General features: G+C 25.6%; 1 protein-coding gene across 3 annotated transcripts in view; it reads right to left on the reverse strand.

Moving 5' to 3' along the window:
- LOC112688031 (calcitonin gene-related peptide type 1 receptor-like) overlaps window positions 1-24,585 on the reverse strand; it is a 222,000-nt gene that overhangs the window by 117,523 nt on the left and 79,892 nt on the right. For all 3 annotated transcript variants that reach the window (XM_025561046.1, XM_025561044.1, XM_025561045.1), the window contains exons 3-4: window positions 21,804-21,917; window positions 16,129-16,235 (exon numbers count right to left, since the gene is read on the reverse strand). In XM_025561046.1, coding sequence (XP_025416831.1) covers window positions 16,129-16,235; window positions 21,804-21,917 — 221 coding nt within the window. The remainder of the gene's footprint in view (window positions 1-16,128; window positions 16,236-21,803; window positions 21,918-24,585) is intronic.

A 24,585-nucleotide genomic window follows, 5' to 3' on the forward strand; every position in this document is an offset into this window, starting at 1 on the left:
ATAATTGCATGACAATATAAAAATAAAATGTTTGTTCTGTTCAATACTTAATGGAATTTTTCGTGTACGAATAAAAAAAATACATTGTCAACAGTTTATATTACTCAAGCATACGAATTCGATAAAGATATTCAATATCTTATTATTTTAGTTACTCTTTGTTTCAATACGTTTGATACATTTACTAATTTGATTGCAAATACAAGGGGTGGACAAAATAATATGAACACCATGCAATATAGATACATATTATTGCATGTTGTTGTACTGTAGTTCCATCATTACTAAAGCAATGATGAATATTCTGGTAGAAGAACGGGACAAAATTCCGTTGGAAACTATTCAGATGCTTTACGAATCTATTCTGCGAAGGATTGTAACTGATGGCAAAATGTTGACCCAACACCTTATTAACAATTCTCAACTTAGAAAAAATAAAGATGGGGACTCTATTTACTTTAAAAAAAAGAGCGTCCCCAAAACTTGTTAAGCGTTATAATTATAACATAATAATAGTAGGGGGACGCTAAAATTTCTGAAAATTAGTTGGGGTACTCCGTCCCCTTGCGTCCCCCCTCAAGTCGAGCACTGCTTATTAATAAATAAATATGTAAATATAAATAAATAAATTGCGTATATTTCAGGTGTTCATATTTTGTCCACTCTCTATAAATAATGTGCATAATGGTAACTGAAAAAGTATTTTATAGAACTATAATTTACAAAGATGACTATATTCTTAGAAATGAAACATAATTTTCATATAAAATTTAACAAAAAAACGGCGTGAGGGGAAGATCGTGTAAATGACTTGTGTATAGAATTATTTAAAAAGGCTGTCTAACCTAAATTAATTTTTAATTCCAAGTGAATACATTTTATTGGAATATTTTATCTTAAATATTTTTATTATTTGTCGAAGCTGAAATTATTATCTAAATTATATTTTTAAAAAGAACCATGTTATCATACAAAAATATTGCATACTTATGAATAATTTGTTTCAGTAAAGAAAAAAAAATATTATAATTATTTCGTTATTACTTTTATACCGTTTATTGTTTTGTCTCAACAAAGAATAAAATAAATATAGAGAAAATGAAGAAATAATTAATTCTTCTTAAGGATAAAACGTTCATTATATTCATTTTATTCGTGTTTAAATACCCAACCGACCAAGGATAGTATTTACTGTATATTTGATTTTACTTTTCTTCAAAGTATATCGATACAAATGAACGTTTGCAAAAAGAGCGTTACAAAAGGTTTTTCGGAAAAAGTATACGAATCCATAGAAAAGAGTGGTTTAGTTGATTTGTATATAATATTCATAGCTCAGCGTATCTTGTCTCAAACTTTTTGACTTATATAAAGAAAGCATATAAACAATGTTTGATGGAGCTCACTATTTTACTCAAACGTTTTATTTACATATTTCGGATGAAAACCTTTGTAATAATAATTGTACGCTCAAAACAAATAAAAAAATTCTTGGTCTCCTCTTTATGGTATATTTAAAAATAATTTTTTATTATTAAAATTTAAAATCTTTTAAATCAATAAATTGTGTAACTTTAAACTTGAATAGTTAATAATTAGTAGTTATTCGTGCACCACCAAAATGTTTTTAAAATTCTAATGCAGGGGTCGGAAACATTTTCGTAAAAAACAGCCATTTTTTTAAAAGTTACAGTCCAGAGAGCCTTTTGGATAACTTTTTTTTTTTCTAGTTGTAAGTTTTCATCAGAAATAAGACATTTTGGTTGTTCCATGCGAAAATGCGAAAGTATCAGTCCACTCACTCACTTCTCTATTTTTCTTTTCGATTTTGTGCTTTTTATTTATAGTCCACTCGTTCACAATATTGTAATGTTTTAATACGAAGAACATTTTATAGAAATTAATAATAAATATTGTGGGATCATTTTAGATAAAATATTATTTTATTTTTACCTGAAATAAATATCAAACTTAGAATCTCAGATATATTATTACTATAAAAACGTATAATATAATTTAAATTTTACGAGTATCGATATTGATGCATTTTCCAAAGAGCCACAGATTGTATGTTGAGGAGCCGCAAGTTCCCGACCACTGGCCAAGTGAATGTATTATATTCAAAGCATTTTTAGAAATTAATACCCAACAAATAATTTTATTAAAAATTGTATTAAATTTTATTTCTTCCACCCACAATCCCATATTTTTAATAATAATAATAATAATAATACATTGACTACATATGTAAAAACTTCTAATTATAATAATAAAAATTATAATAACTTTTCAATATTATGTGGTAATGTTAACTATTTATGTTTAAAAAGATCAATTTAATTTTTAATTGTAACGTTCCTTCGTATTACTAAATTTTTATAAATTATTCTACAAACAATCACAGTCAACAGGGCATTTTAGTCAAATTGTAACACAAAGTATTTCTGTGTGTGACCATGGATTTAAAATGGGTTCTTTTGGGGAGGTAAGAAATACTAAAATATTCAATGTAATAATTTTAAACTTTTTAATCTTTTTATTGTGTGCTTGTCCAATCAAATTTATCCTGACAATTAGTATATAAACGCCATTAATATTTAGAAACAAAAATATTTTTATTTATACCGAAAATGTAACTAATGATTTTACATTTTTCATGTGCGCAACATTTAAATCTTTCATTATTTTGAATTTTTAAATTATTTAAAAACTTATAACACCGGTAAAACTGTTAAATATCCTAATAAACATGACAAGTTATAAAAATGAAAAATTATCCACTGTTATTGTAATATTTGCTACATATTTTCATTAAATATTTTGCAGAGATATCATTTCATATTATCTGTAAAAGTATAACAATTTGAGTAGGTACAGTGTGTATAGAAATTAAAAAGCGTTTAGTATGATTTATAATTTTTCTTTTGAAATACAAGCCTTTTGAGAATAATTCAGATCTATTCGGAAAAAGTCATTAAGTATGTACTGGGAAAGTATTTTATCATAATATTGTATATTTGCTTATTATTTAGACGAGTTTAATGATTTTAATGAGTATCGCTGAAACATTGCTTTGAATATTGGTCCCTTGAGATAGGTTCATCTATAAGGCAGCAATAGAAGATACAATAGAAAAGGACAAGGTTAAATGTTCTATAGTACAAAATCTAATAAAACCAAAAGCCAATCATAGGTGAAACCGTATGGGATAACGTTTATCTTTCTTACTATTTGAAGTGCGTGTTGGATATCATGCGATGAAGATATTTTCTACGTAGTATAAACATATATATACATATATATTATTACTGGAGAGCTGCTTCGTAATAAACTGCAATATATTACATACTATATTCAAGCACACATCTTATAATGACGATCAGATAGCTGTGTTACTGGATTTTTTTTCATACAACTAAAAGCTTTGAATCTCTAAAAGAATATACGTGCCATAGACGATCATAAAAATGCGTTTTTCTAGTTGGCTAGTGACCTAAAGACCTTAACTGCACATATTACTAACGGTAACAAGAAAAGGATATAAAATAAAAATATTTCAAAGGATTAACTTGGTGTACAGTCTTAGATATATACTATCATAATGTTACTATTGATTTACTGCTTTAAGAATTCAAAAACTTCTAGATTTATTATACTTTATAATATACATTACCGTTCTAATAAAGAATTTAAAAATGAAAAATGGTAAAAAAATTATTTTTGTTTTAATTGACTAAAAACCCATTGTTAAAGCCTTCCAATTTTTTATAAAGAATGTATCCAACATTTAAAATTAGAACACGATTTTGGCATAACTTATTTATTAATTGGTACATATTATTAAAAAAAATTATATATACTAACCAAGTATGTTATAACAGAAAACAGGGTCAAGAGCAGAGTTCCAATTCGAACCAAGCCTTTTTAAGAAAACATTTATTACACAAATCATAATTTTTCAAAACTCTTATTCACGTATAATATTTTTATTTATTTATTTTATTTTTTTGGGTTGTTAGCGGCCCCTAGGACCATTCCAACATGATACACCAAGTATAATATAGTTAAATTAATAATAAACAAATATGATATAGTTTTATTACTCAGATATTGATTACAAATAAATAAAAATACAATTTTTTTGTTATAGTACATTTACTTGGTTTAGTTCAAATCATTTGTTTTGAACACTACAATATCTTTATGATGACTTATTTATTTGGTTTTTCAAAAATAATCTTAAATCATTGTTGGGAAAAAAATAATCTAAAATATACGCTACATTTTATATTCCCTAGACAATTTTGTGAAATCATATTGTATTTTATACGAAACCTACATTTCCATGCAATTGATTCCTATAAAGGTCTAAAGCAATTTAATATAGTATGCAATTTACAAAGTATACAATTTTTACAGTAAAATAACGTTTTCCATTTTCTATATTGTTTATATGTATTCATTTTAATAATAGGTAATTATATCAGTTGGTGTTATTGTCATAATTTATGGCAATCTTTATCCCAAATAATATATCTTGTATTTAATAAAATCTAAGATAAATTATGATTATTTAAATTAACATAAAAATCTAGTAAAATAATACTTTATAGTTGGAAACCTTTACTGTATATGTAAGTAAGTATGAGTTTAAATTTGAGAACAATAATAAATCATCCGAAAATCAAAATTGAGCAAAAGTTTATTGAATAAATCAATAAACATCAAAAATAGTTATTAAATGTTTTATCTAACACTATCTTAACACTAGATATACTTGATGTGGTAGTATACGTATTTTGGTCACTGCAGGGAAATGGGAAGAAAAGAGACTAGCTTAGCCAGGCCGCGATCATAATATTATTTAATTTTAACCAATTGAATTCACCGTAATCATAGCTTCACAAGTATTATAAATAAATAATTATAATTTAAATTAACTGATGATTTCATTTTAGTTATTCAAATTTCGTAAGGCAAATATATAATTAGAATAGCCGTAAAAACGTCAAAATACTTTTAAATAAATGTAAGTGTAAGACTATAGAAGTTTAAATAGTTTGATTATGTTATATATATCCAAAATATATCCTAAACTTTTTAAACAATCTCCTCGTGTATAATATACACCAATTAAGTAATAGTAAAATTAAATATCATAGTATTCTATGTTTTTGTTGTGTAAAATAATATGATTATTTATTTAGCTAAATAAAAGAGACAATGTTATTCTTGACCCTTCATTAGTGAGTTTACTACTCTTTTAATGGATTAATATTTACGAGGTGTTATGGCTTTATCCTTCGGGGTTCAATTTTTTCTTACTTCCATAAGCCCTATTGTCTCCATTGTTATGTGTATAATACTGAGAATTACAGTGCTATATAAATAAATGTATTATTGAAACTCAAACAATATTAAGAAGAATACAAATTATTTTTAGTCCTGTTGCTTAATGATACATTTAAGTATAAATTATAGATATAATAGTTAAGTAAGATATATTATAAAATTATTAGTTAGCACTTAAAAAAATGTTAAATAAGTTGAAGTATCCAATACATCAAACATTTTGTTAGACAAAAATTGGTCTTGAACTCATCTACAGGTTTCATTAAAACTAAAGACTTAAGGTAATCATAAATTCGTAACAACAATATTTACACTCTAGTACATCCATTATCATGATTTATATTTTGGTAAGTATTTTATGTTCTATCGGCAACGTTGAACTTTTATATCAAGTTTGAAAGTTCATCTGACAGAGTAGTAAACGTAGAAGAAATTGACATTAACATACTTAGATAACATCACTCATCAAACCGTTTAACCCATATTACATATTTTAACTATGTTTATTTTATTAAAAAAAATTTATTAAAAAGGAGCTTAAACATTAAATTAGCATTATGCTGATATATTTTGTGGTAAGGAAAGATCATAAGCTTGAAATTCTTTCTAAATCCCAAAAAATTATATCGATTTTTGAAAAGCAAGGAACAATCATGAAGTGATAAGAGTAGGTAATGTATAAGTCTGGAAAGCAGAAATGTCAAAAACAAATCCTTCTCGGTTACTCAGATAACTGTTAAAAAAAAAAAAAAAAAAAAAATTATGAGTAAAACAAAAAAGTTTGGTTGTTTGGTTATCATTTATAAATAAGACATTCAATTCGGTTTCTATATTGAGAATTTTGACTGTTGTTAATGTTATTAAAAGACGAATAGTCGATATTCAAATAATCGACTGTATTCAAAATGTTATTTATGAGCAAAGAACAAACTAACACCCAAAGCGATACAATTTACAATTTATATATCACCTGACTTCGATATCCTGTTCAAGAAGTTAATCAGTGGAATACAAATCTTGGAATTATATTGATTTTATTTTTATTATGAATGTTGAACATTTAAATATCCGGCATGATTTTCTTTATTTTTTATATAATAATATACTATATACTCGTATTACACCTGTATGGTTTGTTATAACTAAGGACCGGATTTATATGCAAATGCATATATGTATTGGAATAAGCTTTTTAAAATCTGATGAGCGTTGTCCCCGATTTAGATCTTTCTTATCAAAAGAACACTAATTTTATTTTGCATATTTTGCATATTTCAACGTCTTTACCTATTAAATGCATATTCAATGCATATTTGTAGTTTTATGGTACATATTATTATTAATAGCACATATATTCGTTTTCGTCGTATTTTCACGATCAGAGTCACATAATATCGATAAAATTGCGACCGATTCTTATTTCCAAAGATAAGATTACATACTCATATCATCCAATGCAATAAGGTAAAATATGAATTCAATTTTTGTTTTCACTTTTTATTAATGTTGGTATTTATACTTTATAGATTGAAGATAAAGAATGTTAAATGGCGATAAAGAAGACAAAATATTAAAAAAGTTTTTTTATCCTTTTTTTAATACTTTATTAATTAATGATTATTTTTACATTTATAATACTACATTTATAATATTTGTACATCATTTTAAACAGCATTTTAAATGAATATTTAAGTAAATATTTTATAGCATATTACAGCATTTTTAGAAGCATATTTTGAGAATTTTTGTGCATATAAATCCAGTCCCCTATATATATATATATATATATATATATATATATATATATATATAAGTTATAACTTATAACTCTGATGGATGCTTTACCATACTGAAACAATAACTACCATATTATATCTTGCGTATTTTACGATATAAATTTAATTCTTATCATTTGAAAATTACGAGCGTGGAAAAATGATTTATTCTTATAGTAAAAAGTATGGTAAACAATAAAAATATTTGAAATCACTTCATTATCCTAAAAAATAGCGAATACTTTAAATAAAACTACACAAAGTATCTTTTTTTGATAGATTCGTGGTGAAATGTTATGGGCTTTGACTTAATGCATCGTGATAGTGATCCATCATTGTCAGTAATAAAAGAGTTCAATTCGGGTGCAAGAAAAGAAGAGTAACATTACTTTTTCGTCATCTGAAATTATGCATAATATCATTTTTTTTTTTTTTTTTTTTTTTTATTAACGGCAGATGATAATACTATATTTATTACTAATTATTACCTACTTTAACATTACTCTGATCACATTTTATATTTTTTCTAAACGTACTAAACTGTTATTGTATTTGTTAATAGTTGAATTATTTGTACTGTTTTTAGTGATGGTCCATGTTCTGTCGATAATTTTTTAAGATTATATCATATTAGCGCTAGTAATTCAACTTCCCAAATAATACAAAAATACTATTAAATTTGATTTTTGAATTATTAAAAATAAAGCTAAAAGTTTCCCAAGAAAAAAAAATATCATAATATTAAATATAAAATTGTTATAGAATCTAGACTATAAAAATATTATAAAAATATCTATATTCTACATTCAAACAGTATAGTAGTTTAAAAACTGTACTTTAAAAATCGAACCGTAATTAAAATAATGAGCTCGATTACTTTAATTCGAATATGTTAATGGTTTATAAGAGTAAAATAATAGTAAAAATTTAAAACGAAATATCACATTTTATAGAACTTAAATATAATTGTTCGAAAAATATAATTTTCTTGTTAAGCTAAATAATATATATATTGACCGCATTAAATATTATGTATTCTTGAATAAAAAAAATAGTAGCATTATATTTATGAATAACTACAACTAACAATTTTTTAGAGAAAAAGTGTTAGTTAAGGTTATATAAAGTTTATATATTTATATAAAGTTATTTTAAGGTACTAATATTAAATATTTACACTCAATAATTGCTCTTTGACAAAAATACTATACAAGATATCGGACATCATAAACAATTGATTAAAAATTATATATTATATTCCAACTACCTATTTATGTTTTTAATCATTTAATTTTATATATATATATATATATATATATATATATATATATATATGTGTGTGTGTGTATATAAACAAAAGTTTGAGTAAAGCTAATGATAAAGTCGAAATTGTACGTATCAATACTTCATGTTGAGTATATTTTATTTTAAAAACTTGGTATACATATAAATATAAGTGCATGTATAAATAATAATGACTGTGAAATAAAAATTATTTTATTTGAATTCGTATATTCTTTATATTTTTACAATACGCACGTTGCACAAGCTACATACATGTATTTATGTAAGCTTGACTAATAATCATTATAATAATAACTATAAAGTTAAAATATTATTTAATTTCAGATATACTTTTATACATGCAATGCACATCATAGTTATTTATACTAAAAAAATCGGAACTTAATAATGTGTTGTTTTACAGGCACAGTTGTCACATTATAATTCCAAATTTTAAAAAATATCATTCAATTATAGGAATAAAAAAAAATACACATATTACATATTTATTCTCTAAGGAGTGCTAACAGAAACACGCCAAAAAATAATTTTTAAGTATTTCTAAAATAACATTATTTCTTATACGACTTTTGGCAGGTCGAATTTAATAACAATTTAAAAAAAAAAAAACTCCCAGTTTAAAATAAACATATTTCTTATTATGAATCAGTTGAGTATATTATGTATAATTTAAAGTGAGAATCTTAAAATGTATTAAAGAATTGTTTTGCCAATGTGAAATAAATTTCATATAAAATCATAAAATATTATAAATTCCTTAGAATATATTTTCATTTATATGCCAATTATCTTTAAGTTATGTTATAAACTTAAAAAATATAGTTCTTAAATAAGTTTATAAGGTTTACAATGATTAACTATAGTTAAATACATTATGTTATTTATAAAAATCTACAGAAAACGATGGTTTGCTATTCTTTCGAAAGTGGCGTAAAAAAGTTACGCTGGGTATAGTATGCATCGTAAAGAGGATATTCTGAAATTTTTAGTTTTCATTACAAAAGTAAAGCCATCACCCGAGTATCAATCGTAGTCACCAAACTTTCGTCATACGTTTATGATAGAAACAAATTTTTCATCGGGCATCTCCTATCATAATGTTCTGAACAGTGGCGCACAAAAGATTTCTGACAAAAGTGTCAAGAATATATATTTTGAGGTACCCACCCACCCCTACCAGTAACATCTGAGTTTAAGCATAGTATAACTCTTATTTTTAAGTGTTTTTGGTTTTTTCTTACTAAGAAAGATACTAAAAAAATGTTTTTAAAATAAACCTAATACTTATTATTTTTCAAATTTCTGGGTATTAGTGAGCCCTACTACTTATTCTCATGTGACGCTTTAGTTCTTGCGTAAACATAGTATGTTGATTTGGATAGCTGAAAAATTGATGAGTATTGAATTAAAAAAATATTCATACAAATTCACACAGAACTAATCATCAACCAATTCTCTGAGGGGTATCAGTCGATACCCTTGACCCTCCCTGTGTGCGCTACTGGTTCTGATTAAATATAATAGTACCATTGATAATATCATATGAGAGTATATTTATGGACAATATATGGTTTTATTTAAAGTTAGTTTTTTTGTTTTCATTAATTTACATAAATTTTTATAAAAAATTAGCTAGTTTACTTAAAAGGTTGTTCAAAAATAAGTTAACCTATTTGATATTTAAAAAGTGCGCATTCAAATATTTTTTTTTTTTTTTTAAAGTACGTTAAGATATAAATGGCCTAATTGCTTTGTATCTTAATATTAATACTAATAATACTAATCTTAATACTAATATTTATAACATATCTTAGAAGAGGTGTTCACATTATATTTTTTAAGATTCTTCTTTTCCCGCACCTTAATTTTAAATTTCATAACTGAATAAATAAATATATTAGATACTAATTGACTTGATTAACATTTCGACTGATTTATTTTGCTATGGTGCATCAACATTTTACATGTACCTATTAAATATTTAACTATAGATAAAATAAAAATTTTAGGTAAAAATATTAAAATATTAATATACAAATTACTTATTCGATAAATATTCAATGTACGTTAAATTAGGAGTTTTGATTTTCTATTTTTAATTTTTAATTAAATTTTCCTTATTGTTTAGTTATTAATGAACAGTTTTTTTGTATTTGATCTATCATTAATCACTGTAAACCGCATTGCTCTTACAATGTTTATACATTTATTATTTAAAATTTACATATAATAACTGATCTAGAAACGTTAAGGGATTTTTTTTATTTAAGTAACTGGATAGTATACAACGATTATAACTCAAAATGATAAATAAGGGTAAAAAGGGTTAATAATAATAATAATAATAATAATAATAATAATTAATGTTTAGAATAAGTAGTGTGTCGAGGTTAACAACTCACAGAAACATACACATAGAATTAATTATTTACTAGTGCTATCTCACTGGAACTGAGTAGAAAAAACTTTTCTTGAATAAGTTATTTAATTGAAATTTGTGTTAAACCCAAAAAGTATTTGAAATATACCACTGGTTTATAGGGATATATGTAAATAAGCATTAAATACTAGTACTTCAGTATTAGCTCAGCAGTCACAGTGTTGCCTTTTCAAATATTTAATTATCGCGGTGTACTTTAATCTTGTGATAGTTATGCTACATTTTCATGTCGTCGTCTTCGGGCGGCGATCTACGCGCGGGTAAATCCCCGCTTCTTCCAAATTGAAATCAATAAAAAATCCGTCTCGTGGATCTGATCCCGATTTCACAATTAAGATCAGTAGAAAAAATTCACATAAGTCGAATAATACTACATCTTGTTCTACATCTCTGAGCCTACAACAGATTTTAGATAAGACTCCGTTTTTAGAGACGTCTAATTCGGTTTTTGAATTCAATAATTCCTGATCTACAATAAATACGCCATTGGATTCGGCATGTAATAACGCTATGATCACCGATAATACTAATGACCTCAACAATTCTCAACATGCTGTACCTCAAATTAATTACACTTCTTCTTCTATTTCAAATAATGATATGGATAATTCTTGCTTTAATGTTATTCAGAATGTATTACAGCATAAACAACAAATCTTCTCATCAGAATATAATGGTCCTATTTTTATTCTCATCGAATGCATTGATATAGATAAAACTTTAGGAAGGTGGCATCCAATTAAAGCTGCTAAATTCTTTTCTACTAATTTTACTGGCATTACTAATATCAAACTCGCTCGGTTTAAAAAAAAAATACAAAATAACATTTGATTCCATTACGTATGGTAATTTGTTTCTGAAATATACAATTTTTAGTCGAAAATGGTTTTTCTGTTTGTATTTCCTATAATTTATCGTATTCTTTTGGTGTGATTAAAATTGATATGGATATTTCCGAATGTGTTTTTCAAGAAAGAGTCCGTTCTTCAGTACCAATAGAAAGTTTTAGACGTATTACAATAAATAAGGATGGCATTATTATAATCACCCGCATTGTCGAATTGAAATTTGTCTCACCCAAATTGCCGAAATTTATCTCGGTGTTCAATATTTGATTTGAAGTCAATCCCAGTGTACGGTTTCCGGTAAAATGTAATTGTTGTCTCCGGTTTGGTCATACCCAGAAAAGTTGTCGGAGTGATACCAGATATAGTGACTGTGGTGGCTCGGTGGCTCTAAACATTTCATCATCAATTGCCTCATCGTTAAAACCACTGGTCCCTCCTGCTTCTATTGTAAACTTCCTCATGTGGCTACTTATCATACTTGTCAGAAATCGGTAGCTCAGAAAGAAATCAAAAAAATTATGGCCAGTGAAAACATCTCTCATCAAGATGCATTGAATTCCAAAAAAAATAAGTGTTATACCTCTGCATTTAAATATTCAGATATGGTTAATAGCCAGTTTCTTGCTTCTAAAATTATGGAACCCAAATTCTCTCCTCAGATAGAGAATTTCCCTAAATTAAATGACAATCACCATTTTTTCAATTCAAAAAAAATTAAGCTAAAGTTCGTTTTTTATTTCCTTCAAAAAATATTTTCTCTTTTCATTATTTACCGTTTTTTCCTTCCCCCCCAACGGTAGCTATTTGAAGCAAAATATAGAGCAGGATCAGGCATCTGTTAATAAAGTCAATGGCTATTCTTGCATTTCTTCCTATTTCTTGTCCCATTTCTTATCTAATATTTTATCGGAAGTTCTTATCAATTCACTTACTCTCTCCTCCCCTTTTTCTCCTTCTACTCTTCAATCGTTAATTAAATCTTCTTTATACTCTCTCCTCTCTGTTCCAATTCCAATTGAGAATTAGTTCTTCTTATATGTCAAATAACTTAAGTTGTATAAATACAGCCTTTCCCATTAACATTCTCCAATGGAATGTTAGGAGTCTGATGGCTCGTCTTTCTTCTTTACATTATTTACTATCCTTCGAAAAATGTTCTATAACTCTTCTTTCGGAAACTTCCCTTATTACCTACTCGTTCATTCACTATTACCAATTTTTCCAGCTACATACGTGATCGCCATGACGGTTATAGTGGTGCAACAATTATAATTCATAATTCCTTAAAATCTAGATCCATTTCCATTAATGAGGGTACTTGTAATTATTTTTCTAATTTCAAAATTAATATTGTCAGTTCTGAGGTCACTCTACTTAATTCGTTTTAGAGACGAAGACGAATTAAGTAGAGTGACCGTTAGATTTTAATGTGATTTTAATGCCTTCCATCCTGCCTAGGGTTATCCTTCGATTTTCCATCGCGGAAATCATATATATAAATTCCTTGATTTTGCCATTTCAGCACTCAAACAGGCTCTCGGTGAACTTAATATTATGCTTAATGAATTACATTTTTCAGTCGCTTATGACAAATGCAAATCTGTTATATTTACCAGACGTAGATACTTGAATTTCCCTAATGTTTTTTTTCAATAATAATATTATTCCACTTGTGGATAACACCACCTACTTAGGTATAACTCTCGACACCAAGTTGCGTTGGTTACCACATATTATATCTCTCATATCTTTTGGCTCTCTTTGGGTTAATTTTTTTAGAACGGTCACCGGTACCTGGTGGGGCTCATCCGACTCCTCTCTTATCGATTTATGAATCTATTATTTGCTCCAAATTGGATTATGGTTGTTTTCTTTTTGGGTCGGCATCATATTCAAATTGGAAAAGATTAAACAATGTTTAGAGTTTTTGATGTATTATGGGTTATGTTAGGTGATCCCCTCTACCAGGTATTGAAGTAGAGTCCCTATGCCCTCCTTTTAATATCAGATGTCGTTGTATTGCAGGTAAATTCCTCCTAAAATCCTTATTTCGCTCTAATTGTTTTATCTTCCATACCTTTTATTCGCTGTTTTTATCTTGGCGTTATATTCCAAAATCTCTTTCGGTCCTCTACTTGACAGCTAACAATATATCCCTTTTTCATCAGTATATTTCTATTAATATGAAATTCCCTGTTTATAAGATAGCTTATGAAGCACTTATGTATTATACACAGGTACATGTTGTTAATATCTTCCCAGGTTTCACTTCCATAGAATTAAGATCTACTTATCCCGTGGTAATAAACAATCTCTTTTCGGATTTCATTGGTAATAATTTCATTGATTTTACTGTGATTTATACGGATGGCTCTGTTTCCCCTCTTTCGGTCGGTTACTCTTTTTATATTCCCGAAATACATATGTTTTTCACTAGTAATTTGCCCCCTTCCGCTTCATCTTACACGACCGAATGCTTTGCTATTATGGAAGCGCTTACTGTTATCTTGACTTTATCTTTTAAAAATTTCTTAATTTCATCCAATTCTTCGTCAGTTTTACAATATCTTAATTCTTTTTCTTTTAATTCACATGTGTTTCCATTAATTCTTCGCATCAAATCTATCCTATTTAGTCTTGTTTAATTAGACTTGAATGTTCAATTTCTCTGGTTCCTTAGCTATGTTGGTATACACGGCAATGAAATTGCCGATTTTTAAGCCAAAGCATCAGCTAATTTTATCAGCCCCTCTTTTTCTTTAATTCCTTGGTCCGACTTTACTCCATTTTTAAGACGTTTTCAATCTTTGGTCGTTATATTGGAATAATCTTCCTGCTAACTTTGAAACTAGACTCAAAACTATTTTGCCTAATATTGCCAACGATATTTGGTTCAGAGATATATCACTACCGATATCTTACATTATAAAGTTCAACCGTCTACGTATATTATATTTTACCCTTTCACGCTTACAAATTAAATCTGAACGATTCCCCTTTTTGTACGCTGACGAAAGCATTTGTGACCTTTCTCATATTCTTTTTTATTGTTCTTCACTCTCCATAAAATGAATTTATCTAATTTCCACTCTTAATTGCTTAAATGTTCCATTTGATCTTTCTTCTATTTTAAAAAAAAATTCCAAACAGGTTGTTTTAATTACAATTATTATTTTTTTATTTAAGAGGCTGGTTTTACTATTTAATAGTTTCAATTTTATATATATATAAATATATATTATGTATTTTTTTCCTCTCTTTTGTCGTAGTTCTATAATTGTATTATATAATTAACTGTTGAGATTAATATATAATAAAGGCTCTTAAAAAAAAAAAATATTAATACCTAATTTTAAATAATTAAAAACCTTTTTTAATATGTCAGTTTTATTTCATTATTTTACACATATTGTATAACGATTTAAATTAATTCAACTATTTAATGAAACAAAAAAAAAAAAATTCAAAAGACTTTTAAAAATAACCAAGGTCTTCAAAACTGTATACGATTGTTTCTGATCTTATTGTATCAAATTATCTTGAAAATATGAGTATAAATATAATTATATTTATTATTTATTTATAAATTTATATTTATTATTTCTATGGAAGAAGTATTTGGGGAACATAATATCTATTCAATACATCCTTTTTTTCAAAACTATTGGTTTCGTTACTAAAATTTTAAATATGTAAATATGTAATGTATTTAAAAATGTAATAACATTAAAGAAAACCACCTTTATTAAATTAAATTAAACAATTACCAATTAATGTAAATAAATATAAATATAGACTAAAGACCTTATTTAGTATTTACATCTAATAATATATATATAAAACAAACAATAACCGTTAGTACATTTTTAAATAACACACATAAAATATGATATATATGTAAACGTTATGTAAATTTATGATGATAACTAATTGACAATTTTTCAACCACAAGATATCTTATATAAAATACAATTAATAATTATTGGTTATTTATGATATAAGTAATCATAAGCGCATCTTGGAAGAGGATTTAAGGAATTAGCTCCAACCCCACCAAATTTCTCATAGATCTTCCAAAATTAACTTATCATACTTTTAGATAAAAGTATTGTGGAACTATAATCATTCCCATAGATTTAATACTTAATTGCGCTATTGTATATTATACTTGTTAATACTAAACTTATTTTAATATTTTTATTCAAATGTTTCACAGTTTTTTCATATACTGACTAACTATTCTAAAATACGTATCGTATTATATACATCTAACAACAATGATAATAGATAATAAAAAAATACATGTTATTGTTAAAAATTAGGTTGTTATATGTAATTTAAAATAAATTATTGTTAAAACAAAATTATCAAAAGCTACAGCAACTTTTTAGGCTTATAATTTACTTACGTTGTAATCATCAATATTAATACAAGTAGTATAGTTTGACCAGACTGCACGTGATATTGGATGCTTGAACCATGTACCATCTTTATTGCAAATTTTATAAGCAGTTCCTGTAATATTAAAGTTTCATTATTATTATAACCTAAAAATTTAATAAGTAAAATATGATTGGTAAAATTCGTAGCACATATCTTCAAGGAGTTCGAATGTTTGATAAATATAAATGTATTGGTAAATACATTCAACTATTTACTTGATAAGTCAACAATTACTTGGACGGCATTGAAAATGTGAGGTAATAGAAATATTTCGTTTTAGCCAGTTTCTGGCCTATCCGGTGTAGCATTTAGCACTTATATATTTATACAATAATTTGTGATGGGACCAAGTCAAATTTATTATTGTTAAGAGTTTTCGCGGTAATTAAAATATTACTAAATAACCAAATTTACATCTTCCTATTAGCAGGAAGTAGCGACAATTTTACGCACTAATTTCAAATATAATTGTTGTACAAATTCCAACCATTATATGAAAACTATTGAGCTATACGTTTGTTTATGTTAGTGAATATGAAAAAATTAAAATGTAATCATTTAAATATGTACTTATAATTAAAATTGTTATAAGTTTTAAACATTGTTTATCGACTATTTTCACGAATATTGACGACTCCTTTATTTCATTGTATATATTTTTTTATTTATCTTCAAATTAATATTTTGTTCGCACACATCAAAATTGAAAACGTATTAGGACGGTGTTTCATATAATGGTCGGGAATTGGACTGTAAATGACAAATACAAATGGTAACCAAAGCTAACCCATTCCATTCATCATTTTCAGTGTTATCCGTTATAATATCGATGATACACTTATGTTGTACATTAATTTATCACTATGGATGTTTTATTTAGTAAACTTTTCATTTTTAGATTCTTTCAAAACTACTATAATTTTAATAACTTTTAAGTTTTACAGTATTCATGTGAATGATTTTAAATTAAATTTTAATTTATTGGTGAATACGTGTCGACTGTTAAAAAATGTATAGTTACATGAGAATAAATAATATGGTTTGGATAATTCCTGAAAATATGCTCATCATTATTTGTATGTATTATATTTATCACAAGGTTTTCTTCACAATCATGACATTAGGTATAAAATGGTGTAACTTGTAATTAGGTATCACATTGAAGTCGGGTACATAAATAATATTCAAAACACACAAGTATTACAAGGATTATATTCAAATCAATATTTATTGTTACTAATTTGTTTGATATCCTTACACATATTATTTAAACATCAGCTAATATAATATATAATTATAAATCAGTGTATCTACAAAAACATATTACAATGAAAACTGTCTAAAGCGGAATCGCATGGGACCAACAAAAAATTCCGCTTTAAGCAGTGTACCGCTTTATTCAATAAAACGAAAAATTCCGGATTATTCAATTCAAATAAATACCAAAGAATATTTTTTCAAATTATTGTTTTAAATAATATAATTCATTAAAATTTAACTAGAATATAGGTTTTACAATTTATTAAATTTAAACTGGAATATAGGTTTTTTATTACATATTACATACTAAGACAATTAAATATGACGTATAAACATTTAGAATTTCCAAAATTTATGAAGAGTTTTTTGTTTTGTCACAGTCGTTGCTATTTTTTCTTCCGTGTTATATTTTGGCATTTTAATATTTAATATGATGAACGGAAGATAAAATTAAAGGTGTACGTACAACTGTTGGTGTAAGACTGTTTCACAGTTACAAAGAAGAAAGTTCGTATCGTTTATGCGATAATATGCATTGTATGTACGTATATTGTACGAATATGTATAGAAAAATTTTATCTTCTTTATTTATCACTATTGTAAACGATGTACATTGTATATACGCCTATCTACATTTTAAACCTTATTTTTGGTTTATAGTAAACACGCGTGTGCCATTTTTCCGGTTTATGCAAGGTTTTTACTTGCATGGGACTTACAAAATCGTTCCGTTTCCGCGTTAAGAAGGTTCCATTTTATGGAACTTTTTATTTGACTACAGAAACGTGCCGGGACCATAGAAAAATTCCGTATTGGATAGTTTTACGTTTTATTTAGGGTCCGCTTTAGACAGTTTTCACTGTATAATAAATCATATATCAACGATATAATAAACTAAACAATTTTTCAATATATGATTATTTTTAAACATTTGAAGTTTCCCAAAATAAATTTAAATATACATTCAAAGTAATTACATTACATTTATCACTATGTTACTTTAGATTTGAAATTTACAATACATAGAGAATTCTATTCTTACATTATTATTATTAAGTAAACAAATATATAGAATAAAAACGAAATTTTAATTAAAATTTGAAGTATAATATTTATTTATTTATGTTTATATTTTATAATGTATTATTTATTGTAGCATTTATTAATGAGTCAAGTCCAATCAAATAAGTTTTAGATAGACTGCAAAATTCAAATAACTCAATTTAAAAAAATTAAATTACATATAATGTATTACAGTTTTGAAATTAAGCCGCCATTTAAAGTAAATGCACTACATTTAATATGATATTAAAATAAGTGTTTTTAAGATTATAATTTCTAATCATTGATTATAGGAAACATTCTGAATCTAAAAACAATACTTTAGAATAAAGATTTTTGAAAGCTTACATACCAATGTAAACCACAGAAAAAAATGGTATCGATTTCAACTTCGAAGTCAAAGTTTAACATATTGCATCTTTAAGACAACATGTGTAAATTAAATAGAATTGAAATGTGCTGTTCTTTAAATCTTCCAGAGAGGCAATCAAAATGATAAGTTTTCTACCAATCAAATAAATAAATTAGAAGTATTTTTGCGTGATTTCAAAATTGTAAGTTGTTACATTTATTTTTACTGTATAACAAACCAAAAATAAAATATTTGTATTGAATGACATAGTATGAATATGCTTTGCATTTGATTTTCAAATAAAAGAAAAAAAGACAAAAACAATGTGTGACAACTTGAATAAAATTAATATTTTTTCATGTATTTTTTTCAGAATTTCACTTATTTTAAAGAAAAAAACAAAAAAGTAAATACAAAAATAATATTCCATAAGTGCAGGATTTACTAATTAAGATATTTCCAGTATTCATAAAGATGGTAATTTTTTGTTTTATAAGTTATAATGCACCAGTTCTAAAAACATAATTTGATTGCTAATAAACATACGATACATTGTAATTAGTAAAATTTCACTAGATACCTAGAATGTATATGTAGTTTCTCAAAAATAATATTCAATTATTTAATTTTTCATAGATTTATACTTAAACCACAACGAAAAAATGTTGTACATGTAACGGATCAATATACAATATGGTATCTGATGTAAAACTTTACATGTCTATTTATTCAATAGATGATTGTATCAAATTACAAATTGATTTAAATACTTTTTATTTATGGTATTTTAATAATGGTCTAAATATAATATACTGAGAAATGCTTGCAAATTTTCTTCTCTCAAAAAAAATCAAAACTAGTATACCAATATAAAATAATTAATTCGGAATTAAAGGTACCAGTATCACATGTGAGATATTTGGATAACCTATTATCAAATGATTTTTCATTTAATCAGCACATAATTTTAATTTATATTAAACCCCTTAGAATGTTTGGATTTATAAGACGTATTTGTAATGAATTTAAAAATCCAACTTGTTTAAAAATATTATACTATTCCTTTGTATACTAAGGTCGGGTGTTATCACTCATCAAGGGAGGTTCAAGGATTTAGTTAATTGGTTTTTAAATCTATTTACAATTTTAAATTACAGAATATGTTTGTAGTCCCTCATGAGTAAGTCATTTTTTTCATAACAGTGAAAAATTTTAAATAGTTACATTATTGGTATCGATTTTAATCTGAAACCATTTAAAAAATATAGGTATACACATATGATTAACAACAAAAATGAGGTATTTATTTAAAAAAATATATAAAATAAGTATTATATTCATCAATGATGATTGACGATATTTTATAATAATTATTAATATATCAATATATCATAATACTTGGCTTTGTAAAATAGTTACCTTAGTCCTAAAGGGGAGGCTAATGCCCCCTTAGCCACCCCCTTAAACCTGCTCCTGATGTACACTCTACTCTCGAATATGATTTAGTCTCATGGAGTTCCCATTAGATTGGTTTGAAAAATAAATTGAAATTAATTCAAACTAAGTTTTTCGGAGTACTCACGTACAAGTTAAATTAAATAAATTCACCCTTTGATCAAATAGCTAATGGATATAGTTTTAAAATACTAGGAAGGAGAAAGAAATTTAATGATTTATTTTTTTTGATTAAGTTTCTAAATTCCCAAATTGATTGCCTCGAAATACTTAGTCAATTACCTCTAAATGTTCCCTTAATAAATACTTGCGTGCCTCATATATTTTATATTTTATACTCCTAACTATAGTAGATTTTTTCCATTAAATATAATGCTCAGATTAGATAGTTCAATAAATATTGTTGATTTCTTTTATAACAGCTCAGCCAGATTAAAGTCACTGATATATACATGTAAATTATTTTTTTAACTATATCTATTTGTTTATACAGTCGACTCTCAATAATTCGAAGTTGACGGGACTGTTGAAAAATATCGAATAACCCAGAGTTCGAATTGTTGAGTAACTCAAAAAAAAGAGAGATAAAAAAAAAATTCGAATTACCTACTGAGTTAAGAGAAAAATTTTTTTTTTATTGTATATAATTACGAGTATTAATTATTTCAGCAAATTAGATGGTATTAGTTATTTATTGATTTTAAAAAGAAAATGTTAACTTTATATTAATTATACTATATAAATTATATTATTATTACAAAAAAATTTTATTTTTTGAAAAAAACTGTAATGATTTTCTGCTTCATTGAATTTAGTTTTATTTTTTCAATTTGACGCACTCATCACAAAAACTTTACAACTGACCAAATTAAACTAAAATAAAACTACATTCGGCTGACGGCTATCGAAGAGATAAATTTCGATTAGTGACAATTAAGAAATTAAATGATAAAGTTCTTACAATATTAATTCTATAGTTATCGAAAATAATATGCTAAATTTATACAGGACGGTATAGTAAATTATTAACAAAAAGATTAAAAGAATACTGATAAAATAAATGTTTTGAGTATACTTTGAATTCCCGAGCGTTGAATGGATGATACTTCGAATGGTCAAATGTTAGTTGCAAGTTTTCCCAAAGTTTAATTTCGAATTACCGAGTATACTTATATGTATTGTTTTTATTCGAATTACCACGTGATTTTCAAAGGACCAAGTATTTACTCTGAATTACCAAAGGATTTGAGTTATCGAAAGTCGACTGTATTTATAGATTAAATAACATAAAACATAAGTTAATGGTAACTCATTGTTTCTACTTAATTATATTGTGTTAATATTAAGTACAATAACTGTTCTGACCCTTATTAGACGTATATTTCAAATAATAAATGAATAATATTATACTCTTGCATTTTATTTATTAGTGCGGTTTTTTTGCTGTGGTTTACCACAAGTAGTGGGATTTAAGACAGTTCATATACTTAAATCTAATAAATAAAACTTACTCGTTGGATCAAATCCAGAAATAAATTGTGGACACGGTTGATGTACGGTGACTCCAGCTTCAGTATCGGCCCAGCATAGCCATCCATCAAATGTTCCACGACAGAAATGTGAACCTATCAACAAAAAAACTAACTTTAATTATTTTCATATGTTGTAAGATACTGGAGAACATCTAACTCAAATATTCGTTCATAGAAATGTAAACATAATAATATAATACAAAAATAAGGCTTTATATAATGTCTGGTGAATTACATTTGACCAAACAAACTTTTTATGGCACATTCATAAATATTTATTATTTTTAGTACAACCTAATATATCATGTTTGTAATACCATATATACGTGATACTCGTTTTTGAACAACTATTTAACAATATTTTCGGTTAGCTTTAGATAACATAGAATAATATCATACTACAACAGATTTACCACTCATTTTGTACTCTAAAAAATCGCCATAAATATTTGTTATGTCATTATCGTTTATTTTTTTTTTTTTACAGTTGGCTTTATTTGACTAGTGTGCTTGGTGTTGAAATCAGATTATTATTAGAAATACATATATATATATATATATATATATATATATATATATTAAAAATATATTTGTTGAATTAAATTAAAAGTTATAAAATAAAACATAATTATTCCATTATACATAGAATTTATATATTATTTAACCCAAATAAATTATTGCAATAGATACATTATTTTTTGAGTTATGTATACAATAAGTTTTATCAGTGCCTCATTAATTTATTACCAACTGGGGTAATAATAGGATAATTTTGGTTTTACCATATAATAAAGATATAATAGGACGACATTTTCAAGTACTATCGAACGTAAATAACAGCGTTAAAGGAATTTTTAATGAAACGTCGTAAACAAAAGAAATCACGCAATTTTTCACGCCAATGTTCGCACGAAATGATCATCACTTTTAGGTTTGTTTATATAAATAAATAATATTAAATATTTATTATTTATTACAATATTATATTCCGTACTTAGATATTTAACGATCATAACTATATTTATTTAATTACAATACCAACTTTTCTTTGCAAAGTACAATCAACACGATAGTTAGAGGGATATGTCAAATAATTTTGAACGTCATACGGTCTTAAGAAATAGCTACTTCAACTTTAAGTAAGTACTTTGACTTACCTGAGAAATTCTATTTGAAAACTAATTCTCCTAAATACCTTAGAATGATTGGAACAGGCATATAATAAGTTTAAACGTATTACTGCACGGTTTTATTGACAAAAAATATTTTTCTGTTTAGCATATTATGACTGTGGTGAACCTATTCATAATTTTCATTACTACAGATTAGAAGCCTATTATAGAGAAAAACATAATTTTATTAATTTAAATACTAATAAATACAATCAGGTAAGTAAAAAACTCAATACCATTCATTATTATAGTTTAATATTTCAGAAAATACTATCGAACACTGGATGTTTATCAATAATAAATTCTATCATGCTTAATATATTTACAATCAAATTTTACCTACTGTCTATTTGTAAGTTAGATATTATTGAACTATCGTTGTTAATACATTAAAAATATGGACAATACCACTGAATGTGATAATAGTTAAATGCGTCTTAGTAGCGCATACAACGATTTTACAATTTTTCATTAACAAATATTACTGTAATGTTCAATTGATGGCAATCAAATAGGATCGAGGAAGTATAAAATAAAATGGTATGGTTAATATTTCAAAAATGAATATTAATATAATTTTTACTAGGGCCAGATAGTTAGCTGAATAAAATACGTCTAGAGACTGAAAGTGACATACAAAACAAGGGTTCAAAATCTTTGTAGCATAAACACATACACATTGTATTTTATTAGTACGTATAAATTATAGTCAGATAATAGAATTATTGTTTTTTATAGATTCATGTAAAATATAAAAATTATTTTTAACATCACCAGTAATATATTTAATAAATTAATAAAAATCATGGTAGGTATGTCTAAAAATTAATACAGTGAAATAAATACAAATTAATTAAAATTCTTAAGTATAAGACCAAATAAATGAGAATAATTAATAGTTAACTATATAATTTCTATCCAAAAACTACTTTTACGAAGATGGGTATCGAATAAAATATATTTTAACGAAAATTATTTAACAATGATATCAAAACAGGACATTTTTGGGGAAAAAAATATATTCCCCTTTGAAATTGTGTAACTAATTTTTAGAAGAGGTGTGAATTCCAATAGAATGGGGTGGTTAATAGAGGCCACACTCTAATAATTTTGTTTTATAGAACTATTATTGTTCTTAAATATCTATTACCGATTACTTAATATAATAAAACTTACAAATAGTAAACTTTTCATCCTTTTCTCACACCTACCCTAATAATATATTTTTGGACTCACTAAGGCTAAGGCGTACAAATTGAATAATTTAAAAAGAAACGAATTGAGATTTGATCGGATTAATGCACGAAATTTATATGAATACTAACCGTTGGTGAGTACATTTTTAAAATTCAATGTGGGAAGAATATGCTAAAACATAACACTTTCACCTATAATTGTTACGTTTTTCATTGATAAAATATGTATTATAAATAGAATCCATTTTTAGATTGTTAAGCAACAATGGTATTTTGACAGTACAATTTAGTAACACAATAAAGTACAGCTTTTTGTATCAATTAATGCTGAGGGACTTTTCCAAAATATATTGTTGTATTGACGTATAAATCATCTTTGAATACGGAGAGAAT

The sequence above is a fragment of the Sipha flava genome, unplaced genomic scaffold, assembly GCF_003268045.1.
Source record: "Sipha flava isolate LNK unplaced genomic scaffold, YSA_version1 36_pilon_pilon, whole genome shotgun sequence".
NCBI classification, from domain to species: Eukaryota; Metazoa; Arthropoda; class Insecta; order Hemiptera; family Aphididae; genus Sipha; species Sipha flava.